The sequence below is a fragment of the Gymnoscopelus microlampas genome (genome assembly GCF_963454915.1).
Source record: "Gymnoscopelus microlampas genome assembly, chromosome: 6".
NCBI classification, from domain to species: Eukaryota; Metazoa; Chordata; class Actinopteri; order Myctophiformes; family Myctophidae; genus Gymnoscopelus; species Gymnoscopelus microlampas.
In genome coordinates, this window is record NC_139943.1 from 50,453,609 (window position 1) to 50,468,973 (window position 15,365).

Below are 15,365 nucleotides of genomic sequence, written 5' to 3' on the forward strand. Positions count from 1 at the left end.
ATGACGCAGGCCCAGGAGGCTGTGAGCCGGATCAAGGTTCGAGAGGGGCAGACATTTTCCTATAAACCCCTTTAACCACGGAATATATTAATGATATACTATATAATACTATATATATAATAGTATATCATTTATATATTCCGTGGTTAAATATATGTATATATATATATGTATATATATATGGACCCATCCAGGCTTTTCCAGCTACATTACACACGCCTACCACAGAGTGGCGCTGTTGCATATTTTATTGATCTGCCAGTATTTAGACAATGAGCTGGAGCTGTTTGCATAGCATAGGCCTCTACTGTGACACACACACACGCACGCACGCACACACACACACACACACACACACACACACACACACACACACACACACACACACACACACACACACACACACACACACACACACACACACACACACACACACACACACACACACACACACACACACACACACACAGACAGCTGATGAATTAAAGCAGTATTTTCTTTATTTTTCCAGAGCCAAGATGAAGACTGTCAGATGGTGACAGAGGTTGATCTGTTCATTTCTACAAAAGCTGTCAAAGTGCTCAACGCAGACACACAGGTGTGGAAGTACACACTAATACACTACACTACACTACACTACACTACACTACACTGTCAAAGTGCTCAACACAGACACACAGGTCTGGAACTACACACAAACTGTGGTTTGTCTCCATGTAATTTGATATCTGATATTAATACTGATATACTGATATCTGATATCTCCACCTTTCCACGAGATTCACACGTACATCATTCTCTGTCCGCGACGAGGCTGGACCTGTAATGACTGCTGGACCGAACATATGAAAACGTCCTTGTGTTTGGGAAGCACAAACGAATGGGGCACACAATTGACAGGTGCGTTGATTGGTGCGGGGTAATGAATCACACCACCTGCCAATTGTGTGCCCCAAACATTTGTGCTTCCCAAAGTAAGTTTAGATATATTCAGTCCTGCACTCATTCCGGGCCCCTCGCCCGGACAGAAAGTCATCCGTGTGCAGCTCGTGGAAAGGTGGCGATATTTTACTAGACACGCGTTTTCTGGCAGAACCTTCAAATGGATATGGAACTAGAGGACAATATCTGACTCCAAGTCTTAGGAATTAATTAATGGGTGAGTACAGACGCAGCACGGAGCACTTTTATGCTGCGCAGATTACTCTGCTAACCATAAGCAGGTGGGACCAATCTATGGCTATGTATTTGGAACACATGAAACGTATGTAAGATCACAGACATCCTAGGGCTACAGTAACACATACAAATATGAATCATAGTTACAGTAAGTAAGTTTTTTTTTTGTTGTTGTATGAATGTATGTTATGTGTGTCCTGTCCCTCAGGAGACCATGATGGACAGTACGTTGAGGACCATCTCGTACATCGCAGACATCGGGAGCATCGTGGTGCTGATGGCGAGGAGGAGGATGTCCCAGTCCCCCTCTGATGACCTCACAGAGGCCCCGCCCCTCTCTCCCAGCGAAGGAACCAATCAGTATAGAATGATCTGTTACGTCTTTGAGTCAGAGGACGTGAGTATCATATTTCTTCCAGGCCCAGTTCATTGTTCAGTATATTTCTTCCAGGCCCAGTTCATTGTTCAGTATATTTCTTCCAGGCCCAGTTCATTGTTCAGAATATTTCTTCCAGGCCCAGTTCATTGTTCAGTATATTTCTTCCAGGCCCAGTTCATTGTTCAGTATATTTCTTCCAGGCCCAGCTCATTGCCCAGTCCATCGGCCAGGCGTTCAGCGTAGCGTACAGAGAGTTCCTGAGAGCCAATGGAATCAACCCTAAAGACCTGAGTCAGAAACAATACAGTGACATCATCAACTCCCAGGAAATGTACAACGATGACCTCATCCATTTCTCTAACTCTGACAACTGTAAAGAGGTGTGTGCTATATATTACATTACATTACTATTGCTATTCTTTTGGCTCAGTTGGTGTCCAAAACAGGAAATTGCAAAAAAAGAACCTTGTGTTCTAATGGTTATTATTTAGATTATTTACACAAGCTCTTGTTTAATACTTTTCATTGGTGACATATTAATAAAACCGACACAGACTTTCACTTTCAAGATAATAGCAACATTAAATTACAACAGGTTGTGAGCTTCTTGAGTGGCTGTTCATTGTGAACTTCTTGATTGGCTGTTCATTGTGAGCTTCTTGATTGGCTGTTCGTTGTGAGCTTCTTGATTGGCTGTTCGTTGTGAGCTTCTTTATTGGCTGTTCGTTGTGAGCTTCTTGATTGGCTGTTCGTTGTGAGCTTCTTGATTGGCTGTTCGTTGTGAGCTTCTTGATTGGCTGTTCGTTGTGAGCTTCTTTATTGGCTGTTCGTTGTGAGCTTCTTGATTGGCTATGTTTGCTACTTTGTGTAACGCTGTTGTGCGATGAACTATAGACCAATTATTTGTTTACCAACATTGAGACTGGACGCACAGGTGACTGTTTCATGTAATCAATTCCCAACAGATCCCCAAACCTGTTGTTTTGGGGATCACTGGTTTCAGTTCATTCAACCTCCTCTTGTGTGTTGGCTAGTGAGGTGCGTCCTAGCGAGACATATATATACTTGTATGTATATATACATACAAGTTCACAACCGCGTCGCGGATGCGACCGTTGTGAACTTGGAGGCCTGCTATTCTCGGCGTGTTCTCTGCGCGCGGGACAGAGCATAAATTAGGCTTGTCGGGCTGCAGCTGCGCGAGCCAAGCAGGTTCTGGTGCCATGACCATAGAGCGCTCCCTCCGTTCTTATGACAGCCACTGGAGGTGTGGTTTGGGGGAAAGCTGCTTTGAATTGTTATTATTGTTTACACACAACAGAAATTATTAGAAATTATATATTTCAAGAGCGAGAGATCACAGTAAAAATCCTAAGCATTGTGTGTGTGTCTCCTCCAGCAGAAGGAGGTGATCATCATATTGTGTGTCTCTCCTCCCAGCTGTACGTAGAGAAGCAGAAAGGAGAGAGTCTGGGGGTGGTGATCGTGGAGTCTGGCTGGGGGTCCATCTTGCCCACGGTCATCCTGGCCAGCATGCTGAACAGCGGACCGGCCGCCCGCTCTGGAAGGCTGAGTGTAGGAGATCAGATCATGAGCATCAACGACACCAGCCTGGTGGGGTTGCCCCTGGCAACGTGCCAGGGCATCGTTAAGGTACAGTTCATATATATATATAACACCATAACAATATATATATATATATACATAACTCCAGCCTGGTGGGGTTGCCCCGTGCCAGGGCATTGTTACGGCACAGTTCATATACGTACATATAGTAATGACTCATTAACATACAGAACACACACACGCACGCACGCACGCACGCACGCACGCACGCACGCACGCACGCACGCACGCACGCACGCACGCACGCACGCACGCACGCACGCACACACACACACACACACACACACACACACACACACACACACACACACACACACACACACACGGGCAGTAACTGGTTGTGCAAGAGACCGTATACACAACATCAAAACAAACCCCCCTCACTTCACAAGGGAGTAACCACCCAGCACCCAACACCTCTGCACCCACAACAACAGCTCCCACCCAGCACCTCTGCACCCACAACAACAGCTCCCACCCAGCACCCAGCACCAGAGCACCCACACATCACAAACAAACACAACAGTGAGTGACAGCGGTGTAGCTACAACCAAGAAAATGAAAGCAATTCCAAGAATTTAACTTTAAAGAAAATAATGTTTGCCAAGAAACACATGAGGTCAGGTGTGGCTCTGAGACTCTGAGACGACTGTTGAAACGTCTAGACATGAAGCACTGGATCTGAACACATCTGAACACATCTGAACAAGTCCCTTCAAGCTGTGGGCTGTCAGTAAACTATCAGTAATCTGTTACTGCCTCTTTTCCAGCTCTGCTGTACATTGAGGGAAGAATCAATGGCTGCTGAAGGGAATAATATGCAACATTAATGTCATCTCTGAGGGACAATTCAGCATTCTTTCATCTTGGCTTTTTCCAGCTTCTATAAATCAAGGCTGTCCTCATCAAAGTGAAACAAAGACTAAAACCAAATATAAAATCGCTGTAAAACTAGTCAATTCCTAAAACTAAAATTACAAGTTCTGATGCACTCACAAATCTATAACAAGCTATCCCAAATACGTTCTTAATCTCCTTTTCTTTCATAATCTCCCCTTCTTGGACCACATGAGATGACTATACATATAAAGTTATTATTATACATACCACAGCTATTCATCCATTTATATATGTATATATTTATACATTTATATATGTATATATGTATATATTGGGTCATGACTACATATAAAGGTAATTGATACATACCCCAGCTATGTATATATTCCACACACAATGGAGAGTATAGGATCATATTTACATTGAATAGCTGGGGTTAGTCTGTGAATAATCTTGTATTGTTACAGGATTTACTGTATTGTATAATTTTCTTTGCTATTTTATTTCTTTGCTATTTTCTTTGCAGCTTTTGTACGGTAGATGTTCTATTTTTCACTATTTCTGAACATTTCTGAAAATCTTTGAACAATTTTCAAACCTTTTTGAAACCTTTTTGACAATAATTACATGAAAAATAATCATAAAAAAATAATCTAATGAACAGTTTGTGACATTTTCTATATCATCTTTTTTAAATTATATATTTATTTAATTTAACTTTCTTTTCCATTAGACCCCCTGAGGGCCGCAGACCCCACTTTGACCACCACTGCAACAGAGGTTGTGTTAAAGGTCGTGTGGGGTCGTTCCAGGGACCCCCGAGGGCTCCTTGCCCCCAGCTAAATTATTGAGATTTATGAACCAAATACCCTTACAGGTCTGTAACTCTTATGGGGTCCAGGGCCTAACGTTGTTGGTTGTGTCCAGAACCAGATGAAGGTGAATTTAACTCTTTGTGTTCCAGAACCAGATGAAGGTGAATTTAACTCTTTGTATTCCAGAACCAGATGAAGGTGAATTTAACTCTTTGTGTTCCAGGGCCTGAGGAACCAGCTGAAGGTGAAGCTGAGCATAGTGAGCTGTCCTCCCGTCACCACGGTGCTCATCAAGAGACCTGACCTCAAGTTCCAGCTGGGCTTCAGTGTTCAGAATGGAATCGTAAGTGTTTATGACATTTTTTATTTGTCAACAATGACCGGCTAGCCGTCAATTATCCTGCTTATTACACAGCTACTTAATAAATAAATAAATTAATAATTCATAAATTGACCCAAAAGAAACAACAAAACAAAGTATTACCTTGCTTACGGTAATGAAAGTATTCCAAGTGTTGCATTGGGTGGACACGGTCGCCTCAGAAAACAAGAAAGTGTTGATAAAATGTTCTGTTACTGCATCATCTATTTATCGCTTCAAATGTTTTCAGTAACATTCTTGAGAGCAACGTTTAGTTGTAAATGACATGGTGTGTTTGTTTACATGGCTGTCATGTTGTATTAAGTATTTGATTACACAGGTTGATATGAGCAGGTGCTCTGAGTCTTTGATTAGACAGGTTGATATGAGCAGGTGCTCTGAGTCTTTGATTAGACAGAGGTCTGTTATTGAGCTCATCGGTCATTGTACAGAAATAACACAACGCTGAATTGAGCGATAGACCAATCAGAACCAAGCATTCAACCAAGCCTTGTGAATAAACCCTGATAAAAAAACATCTGTACTGCGTGTTTGGATACCAATTTTATCCAATCAGGGAAGAGTACTCCGCAAAGATCTTTTATCAGCTTCAATGTTATAGTGTTCCTGCTCATTTGTTTTGTGTCATCACCTTTTTATCCTGTATCCTTCATGAGGTCTCTCTCCTGATTGGATAGAATTGATATCCCGAGCTGAAAATGTGTTTTCTGTTTATTAGTAAAGAGCTGGACACTGTGTGTGTGTGTGTGTGTGTGTGTGTGTGTGTGTGTGTGTGTGTGTGTGTGTGTGTGTGTGTGTGTGTGTGTGTGTGTGTGTGTGTGTGTGTGTGTAGATCTGCAGCCTGATGCGGGGGGGTATAGCGGAGCGGGGTGGGGTGCGTGTCGGCCACAGGATCATAGAGATCAACGGACAGAGTGTGGTAGCCATGCCTCATGAGAAGATCGTCCAGACTCTGTCTGTGTCTGTGGGAGAGGTGAGACACGTCTGTCTATCTGTCTGTCTGTCTGTCTGTCTGTCTGTCTGTGGGAGAGGTAAGACATTACTTTAACAAATAAATATCACTTAGACTAGAGGACAGATCTGTCTATTCCTGGGTATTTAGAGAAAACAAACAAAAAAACATGACAATGTTTTCAATACTCTTTCCTGTCCTGTGTGACTTGTCCTACAGATCAACATGAAGACCATGCCGGCAGTGATGTTTAGACTGCTGACAGGACAAGAGACGCCCGTCTACATCTAGTAGACACATCTACATCCTCTGGAGACACGTCTACATCTAGGATGTCTCTCTCTAGAAACACGTCTACATCTAGGATGTCTTTCTCTAGAGCCACGTCTACATCTAGAGGTTAATGTCTCTGAGACACGTCTACATCTAGAGGTTAATGTCTCTGAGACACGTCTACATCTAGAGGTTAATGTCTCTGAGACACGTCTACATCTAGAGGTTAATGTGTCTGAGACACGTTTACATCTAGAGGTTAATGTCTCTGAGACACGTCTACATCTAGGATGTGTGTCTCTGAGACACGTCTACATCTAGAGGTTAATGTCTCTGAGACACGTCTACATCTAGGATGTGTGTCTCTGAGACACGTCTACATCTAGGATGTGTGTCTCTGAGACATGTCTACATCTAGAGGTTAATGTCTCTGAGACACGTCTACATCTAGAGGTTAATGTCTCTGAGACACGTCTACATCTAGAGGTTAATGTCTCTGAGACACGTCTACATCTAGAGGTTAATGTCTCTGAGACACGTCTACATCTAAAGGTTAATGTCTCTGAGACACGTCTACATCTAAAGGTTAATGTCTCTGAGACATGTCTACATCTAGAGGTTAATGTCTCTGAGACACGTCTACATCTAGAGGTTAATGTCTCTGAGACACGTCTACATCTAGAGGTTAATGTCTCTGAGACACGTCTACATCTAGAGGTTAATGTCTCTGAGACACGTCTACATCTAGAGGTTAATGTCTCTGAGACACGTCTACATCTAGAGGTTAATGTCTCTGAGACACGTCTACATCTAGAGGTTAATGTCTCTGAGACACGTCTACATCTAGGATGTGTGTCTCTGAGACACGTCTACATCTAGGATGTCTGTTTCTAGAGACACGTCTACATCTAGGACGTGTCTCTAGAGACACGTTAATGTCTCCACTGGGACAAGAAGGACACAGTTTCCAGATCCCAACGTCTGACCTCCCCTCTCGTTGTTTCCTCACGCCTTAGTTAACCCCCCTCTGAGGGAGGAGGCGAGGAGAAGGAGGCGAGGAGAAGGAGGCGAGGAGGGGGAGGTGAGGAGGCGAGGATAAGGAGGCGAGGGCAGCAGAGGAATCGATTGGGTTCTCTCTAAGGAAATGGAACGGAATCATTTAGAATCAGTCTTTTTGAAGTGACGGAAAATTAGGAGAATTTATGTTAGGAATTACGCCTCTCCTGTCTCCTGTCTCCTGTCTCCTGTCTCCTCTCTCCTGTCTCCTCACTAAGGAAGCTTTGGAGGACCTAGGAGGCGAGGAAGCAAGGAGGCGAGGAGGCAGACATTTGAGTGTTGGGATTTAGTGACTCAGTTTATCAGTTTATCAGTTTATCAGTGGTTCTCATTTCAAAGACCCCACAACTCTGAGACAACAAACGGCTTTATACAGAGTTACAGACCTGTAAGGGTCCATTTGGAACCACCTGAGGGTCCTTGGACCACACTTTGAGAACCCCTGGCCTCAGAGGATCGGTGCAGAAGGACCATTTATTTTTCTATCATCTTATTCCGGCCTCCATGTATATATATATATATATATATATATATATATATATGTAATTAATTATGTATGTATGTATATATATATATGTATGTATGTATATATGTACGTACGTATGTATGTATGTATGTATGTATCATCTTATTCTGGCCTCCAGTTGAAAAGCTGAAACAAAAACATACGCTTTTTATTTTATTCTATTTTATTTATTCAGGTTTTATCTCTAAATGTACGCGATCATAACCTGTCCTGTGAATATCAATATGCAGTGTTTCTGCTATATATATACACACACACACACACACACACACACACACACACACACATACATATATATATATGTATGTATGTGCGTGTGGAGGGGGGGAGTAGTGAAGAATAAATAAGGTTGTGATTATTTTCTTATGAAAAAGACAAAAATAATAACATTTATTTTTTATTTACTCATTTGTTTTTATAATGTGTTTAATGTAGGTTTAAGATGTAATTTAACTGTAAACGCTTTGTTTTAATGTGCGTTTAAGATGTAATTTAACTGTAAATACTTTGTTTTACATGAAGATGGATCATAATTATTCCTACTGTATAATTATGCATATTCATATTCAGTAACTTACATCCAGCATTACAATGACACAATACACTGGGTCAGGGGTCTTCAACAGGGGGTCCAGGACCCCTATTGGGTCAGGGGTCTTCAACAGGGGGCCCAGGACCCCTAGGGGGTCCTCAGAGTTACTACAGGGGGTCTCCATATCTTTGTTTGACAGAAACTTTTTTTCTTCTTTTTTTGCATTAACCACTTGATCCCCAGCATCCCTATGCTGAGGGGAACATTCAGTGAAAATAGCAGATCTAGCTTGTAGATCTGCTATTTTCGGCAAAGAGGCTTGGTGTACAGGGAAAAAAGAGCAGACCAAGTACAGAGGCCAAAGGTCAAGTTTACTAAGTATTGAGGGTTTAAATGGTTAAACGTCTGAAAATTCACTTTAACATGAATCTAACATTCATAGAAACAGTACAAACCAAACCAAACTAATTTACACCCTGATGATCAAATCTATGAAGATATCTATGAAATCTATGATCAAAGTTTAATCTGCAACACAATGTTATACAATAGTGGGGGTCCCTGCTTCATCTGTCTGTCAGCTAAGGGGTCCCTGCTTCATCTCTCTCTCAGCTAAGGGGTCCCTGCTTCATCTGTCTCTCAGCTAAGGGGTCCCTGCTTCATCTCTCTCTCAGCTAAGGGGTCCCTGCTTCATCTCTCTCTCAGCTAAGGGGTCCCTGCTTCATCGCTCTCTTAGCTAAGGGGTCTCTGCTTCATCTCTCTCTCAGCTAAGGGGTCCCTGCTTCATCTCTCTCAGCTAAGGGGTCCCTGCTTCATCGCTCTCTCAGCTAAGGGGTCCCTGCTTCATCTCTCTCAGCTAAGGGGTCCCTGCTTCATCGCTCTCTCAGCTAAGGGGTCCCTGCTTCATCTCTCTCAGATAAGGGGTCCCTGCTTCATCTCTCTCAGATAAGGGGTCCCTGCTTCATCTCTCTCAGATAAGGGGTCCCTGCTTCATCTCTCAGCTAAGGGGTCCCTGCTTCATCTCTCTCTCAGCTAAGGGGTCCCTGCTTCATCGCTCTCTCAGCTAAGGGGTCCCTGCTTCATCGCTCTCTCAGCTAAGGGGTCCCTGCTTCATCTCTGTTTCTCAGCTAAGGGGTCCCTGCTTCATCTCTCTCAGCTAAGGGGTCCTTGCTTCATCTCTCTCAGCTAAGGGGTCCTTGGCTTGGAAAACGTTGAAGACTACAGGTCTACACTAAGGGCCCTAACCCTATAGGGCTCTATGTACTAAGGGCCCTACCTAGTATCTATATGCTATATAATCTATACCTAGGGATACCTACTTGGTAAAACCGATACTTTACTACGGTGATGCTGGAGGCCAAAGACAGTGCTGCAAACGTTACCTTATATGGTATAAGAATGACCTTATATGGAATAAAAATGACCTTGATGATATAAGAATGTATCCAAAATGTACATGAATAAAATGAATGTATTATTATCCAATACTTACAGAATACACTGTCACTGCTGAATGCAACATCTTGCCTTTTTGTTTTTTGTTTTATTGAAATATAAAGTGACCAAAAACAAGTAAATAATAACTTTCAATCAAGCATTTTTCTATTTTCTCAAGTTGTCACATTTATTGAGCTGCCAGAATGATCACAGGAGGACGGTGCGACACGGAACACCGCTGCTGTGAAACCAAGACTAAAACAACAGTTCCACACAATCCTGAGTTCCTACCAGGGTGAATTCGAATAAAATAGCTAAAAGAGCCGATCTACCGTACAAGCTATTACAACGTGTCATACGGTGAGGTTGTAGATCAGCTGTTTTTGCTATTTATCATACAAATACGTATATAGAGCACTGCAGTGTGACACCACTGCTGCTAGAGGGCACTGTCGCCCCTCTGGGTCACTGAGGTTGTTGTTTTTACATTGACAATACCATAAGGTTTCATCTTAGATCACATCTTATATGAACTGTGTTCCAACAATAAACACAGACAAACCACTGGTTTTCAAAGTGGGGTTCGGGGACCCCCAGGGGTCCTTGGTTCCAGGGGGTTCCCAGCAAAATGTGTTAATGTAGCATCAGGCTTATAGTGTTTCATAAAATGAACCCTCTGTTTGTTTGTTTGATCCTCTGGTTCCTTTAACCATCACATTCATTCATAATAAACTATTCATACTCCACTGACGAGAACGGAGCTAGTAATTCATGTTAAACAACATCGTACGCATGAATCAGGAACATTTAAAACAGACATAACGGTATTCTATTATGTACATTTCTTTTTACAAAAACAATGATTATATACAGTAAGTACATAATAGGCTCAGAACATCACATTCCCTCTGTAACACATTCGGCAAAAAAAAAACATATTTTCAAGTATCATCTGGAAAAGTTGAGGGACGGCGTGACAGCTTCATATATTCTCCTGGAACAGAAAAACAAAACAAATACAATAAATAACAAATAACAGAGATGAGGTCAGAGGTCATGAACTTACAGGAATGTGTACGGAGGTCAGAGGTCATGAACTTACAGGAATGTGTACGGAGGTCAGAGGTCATGAACTTACAGGAATGTGTACAGAGGTCAACGTTGAGGCGTTCACTCCGTCCAGGAACAGAGAGTTCAGGTAACCTTCGCCGTAGTGACACTCATCCTCGTCTTCACAGCTGTCCACCGCCACGCTGAAGGCCTCTCTGATCTTCTCTGGTACGACCAGGTCAAACATGACCACCACGCCCCCAATGAGGCCACACAGAACACCTGGAATAGATCACATGACCAGGTCAAAGGTCAAACATGACCACCACGCCCCCAATGAGCCCACACAGAACACCTGGAATTATTACATACCTGTAGCCAGGGCCAGCCAGAAGGAGTGGCTGAACTGTATATATAATGTACTGTATATTTACTGTACTGTATGTATGTGTACTGTACTGTGTACTGTATATTACATACCTGTAGCCAGGGCCAGCCAGAAGGAGTGGCTGTACTGCGTTTCAAAGGAAGCCACTCCTATGGAGAAGATGCATTTGGGAAGGTTCATGATGGTGGAGAAGGAGGCGATGGAGAAGAAGATGAAGGCGGAGGTGGCCAGCATCATGTATCCAGCATACAGGATGACAGGCATGCTGAACAGGATGTTAGCCAGCAGCCAGCAGCAGAACGCTGTCCTGTTAATAATAATTGAAGTAATTTAAATGCTTTATCTATCAAAGGTTATTTGTGTCTATCAGAACAATGATAGACACAAATGCATTGGTGCATATGGTTGCATTGGTTTGCTCATAAGTTAAAACGTTCTCAAATAGAAAATTAATTCAAATAGATTTAGAGCTTTTTTTTAATGAAATATCGGCGCCCAGGGAGCAATTAGGGGTTATTAAGAGTCTTGCTCAGGGACACACATCGACACATTGCTGGCCTGCCGGCCTGGGTTAGGGTTAGAGTTAGTTACCAGAGCGTTGGGTACTTGGGTCAGGGTTAAGGTTAGGGTTAAAGGGGCAGTTAGTTACCAGAAGGTTAGGGTTAGGGTTAGGGTCAGGGATAGAGTTAGTTACCAGAGGGTTAGGGTTAGTTACCAGAGGGTTGGGGTTAGGGTTAGGGTTAGTTACCAGAGGGTTAGGGTTAGTTACCAGAGCGTTGCGGAGGCATAGCGTCCAGAGTATCGGTACTGGAAGATCAGCCCACAGGGGTTGTTGGGGGTGAACTTCTCAGCGATGTAGAGGATGGGGTTTGGTAGTCCTCTCTCCAGACCCTCCTCCAAGTCCTTCTCAATAGAATCCTCCCAACTAAACATCTCATTGTAGTCAATGGTCTCGTTCAGCTGCACCACAGGGGTCCCTGAAGAGCAGAATGAATCATCATCTGTCTGCATTGGAGGAATTCATCATGTATAATGTAAGAAAACACAGATATTACATGTTTTAAATAGCTGAACGGTGAGAGATAGAGAGGGAGAGAGAGTGAGTGAGTGAGTGAGTGAGTGAGTGAGTGAGTGAGTGAGTGAGTGAGTGAGTGAGTGAGTGAGTGAGTGAGTGAGTGAGTGAGAGAGAGAGAGAGAGAGAGAGAGAGAGAGAGAGAGAGAGAGAGAGAGAGAGAGAGAGAGAGCATTACTGCAGGTGAGTGTTTAAAGCAGGGGTCTTCAACAGGGGGTCCGGGACCCCTAGGGAGTCCTCAGAGTTACTACAAGCGGTCCGCCAAATCTTTGTATGATATGATTTTTGGGGCGGTGTAGCCGCCCCCTATAAGTGAGTTTTGGACACTGACCAATCCTGCACCGTGATTGGCCAATAGTCTACAACGCATTGTATACCCCTAACCCTTCCATTGTTAATGCAAATCGATACTTTTGCAAAGTCAGCCAATCACATTACAGCTAGTGTCATCACCACTAACTGTAATGTGACTGGCTGACTTTGCAAATTTAGGACTGTGATTGGCTAGCGAAACACATGACACATGTGCAGCCCTATGAATAGCAGTATGGACTTTAAAAAAAGGCATTTATCCTTTTTTTAAAGTGAGTCATGTTGTGATGACCACACACCGCCCACTTCACACTGGGTGTGATTTTTTTTATAATGCCACTTGAACCCTAGCATCCCTTTTCTGAGGAGAACTTTAGCCAAAAATAGCAGATCTACAAGCTCACATATAGGTGAGCCCTATAGGTGTAGAGGGAAAAAAGAGCAGCAGAAGTTTATCTGAAACCCAATTTTATACAATAAAGAGGGGGTCCCTGCTTCATCTCTCTCTCAGCTAGGGGGTCCTTGGCCTGAAAACGTTGAAGACCCCTGGTTTAAAGGGATTAGACCATTTAGGATCATTTGTGACGCAGTCTGTCTTAGTTATCAGACTGTTATGGATATGTGGATATCGAATGGGAAACATACAGTAGGTGCACACATCAGTCACGGTATATATAACATATGGTATATATATATAAGACATATACTGTATATATATGTGTGTGTGTGTGTGTGTGTGTGTGTGTGTGTGTGTGTGTGTGTGTGTGTGTGTGTGTGTGTGTGTGTGTGTGTGTGTATATATATATATGTGTGTATATATATATATATATATATATATATATATATATATATATATATATATATATAAAAATAACATATGGTGCACCATATGACCAGTGGAGAGTCACCATCTCTACACAGGCTGTTACACGGCTCTCCAAAATAAACAATGCAAGACTGGCTCAGATACAATTTCTCATTAAATGATAAATAATGAGAAAGTGTACCCCCAGACCTCCCAGCATAATGATCATCTCCACCTACTTTCTGCCTCAAAAGTACTTGATTGCATTATTGAGAGTTAGATTTGTAAAACTATAGCACTAGCAGTGCAAACCAGCTGTACCTGGTTGGGGGATTACGACTGGTGTGTTGTACTGGGTCTGGGTGTAAGTACAAACATGTATTTAAAAAAATAAATGTCTTCGCATGCGGTGGTGACTCCATGCGTGATCAAATAATAATAATAATATTAATAATAATTGCTGCACACGCCACCAAATCTCACTTCAAGGTTTTCTGAAAAATTGACAGCCCTGAATTTACACACACTGTACATGAAAGGACCGCAATCAGGGGCTCGGCCATGGGTGGGCCTGGGTGGTCCGTGGCCCACCCACATAGAAAGCTGGCCCACCCAATCGATATTGCAACATTTTTTGGGGGGGATTTTTCTTTAATTTATTTTTTTATAATGATTTTTTAAATAAAAAAATCGTCAAAATCAGGCAAAAATAAGAATTAAATGGCATAACCCTGACCTAACCCTAACCCATTTTTTTGTGCGCGTGCACGGGCCCACCTGCTCCTGCCTAGGCCCAGCCTATACTCCCATTCTGGCTGCGCCACTGAACGCAATGGAAATAAGCCGCTGGCTTTTTTTGTGTTTTATCCTTTTGATATTGGTGTGACAATGTATGTGATGTTACGTATGTTTATTATAAATAAAAGAGGTGTTATGGCTGGTGTGCATAGTATTGCTGTGAGTTTCCCAATCACTGACTCAAGACTCACCTGTCTGTCACTCCAGGCTGATTGAGTTGATTGGCAGTCAGAATGTTTGTGACACCTGGAGAGTGTGACTGACAGGCTAGTCTGTGAATGTGATCAGAGACAGACTACTGTAGAACCTTGGTTCTCAACATGGGGTCCGGGGACCCCCAGGGGTCCTTGGTGGGGTTCCAGGGGGTCCCCAGCAAAATGTGATAATATAGCGTCACAAAATATTTTACCTTTTATATTTTAGCTATTCAAAAATAGCAGATATACAAGCTCATTGTGCGGCACCGAGTGCAACGCTATGAGCTTGTAGATCTGCTATTTTTGAAATTTGTGCAAAACTTTGAATATGTTTATATATATATTATTTTTTTTAAGCGAACATTCGAAACTCAAATCTTTGTTTCTGGGGGATCCCTGGAACAAAATATTTGAGATGGGGGTCCACGGTCAAATACATTTCAATTTGGGGGTCCTTGACATGAAAAGGTTTGAGAACCACTGCTGTAGAAGATAGAGGGTCTATATCTCTGATAGTGCTGCATGTGTGAAGACCTGGACTGAAGGTAAGAGAGTGTTTCTATTGAGGATGAACTGTGTGAAGAGCTGGACTGAAGGTAAGAGGCTGTGTTGCTGTATCACTGTTTGACTTTACTTTTTGAGTGGTGCTAGCCACTCCAAGGACTGACTTTGTCCGTGTGTGTGTGTGTGTGTGTGTCTGTCCGTATGTATGTTTGAGCACGACCTGAGCATGACCTCAACAGCTG

The 15,365-nt window shown here is 42.7% G+C and overlaps 1 protein-coding gene across 2 annotated transcripts in view; it reads right to left on the reverse strand.

Moving 5' to 3' along the window:
- Nucleotides 1-10,083: 10,083 nt before the first annotated feature.
- The window catches only part of duox2 (dual oxidase 2), a 10,318-nt gene continuing 5,036 nt past the window's right edge, over nt 10,084-15,365 (reverse strand). The window contains exons 5-8 of one of the 2 annotated variants that reach the window (XM_084059272.1): nt 12,205-12,412; nt 11,528-11,742; nt 11,136-11,329; nt 10,084-10,991 (exon numbers count right to left, since the gene is read on the reverse strand). In XM_084059272.1, coding sequence (XP_083915398.1) covers nt 10,980-10,991; nt 11,136-11,329; nt 11,528-11,742; nt 12,205-12,412 — 629 coding nt within the window. In that variant the 3' untranslated portion in view covers nt 10,084-10,979. Of the gene's footprint in view, nt 10,992-11,099; nt 11,330-11,527; nt 11,743-12,204; nt 12,413-15,365 lie in introns of both variants that reach the window. The other variant, XM_084059273.1, reaches the window with a different exon arrangement.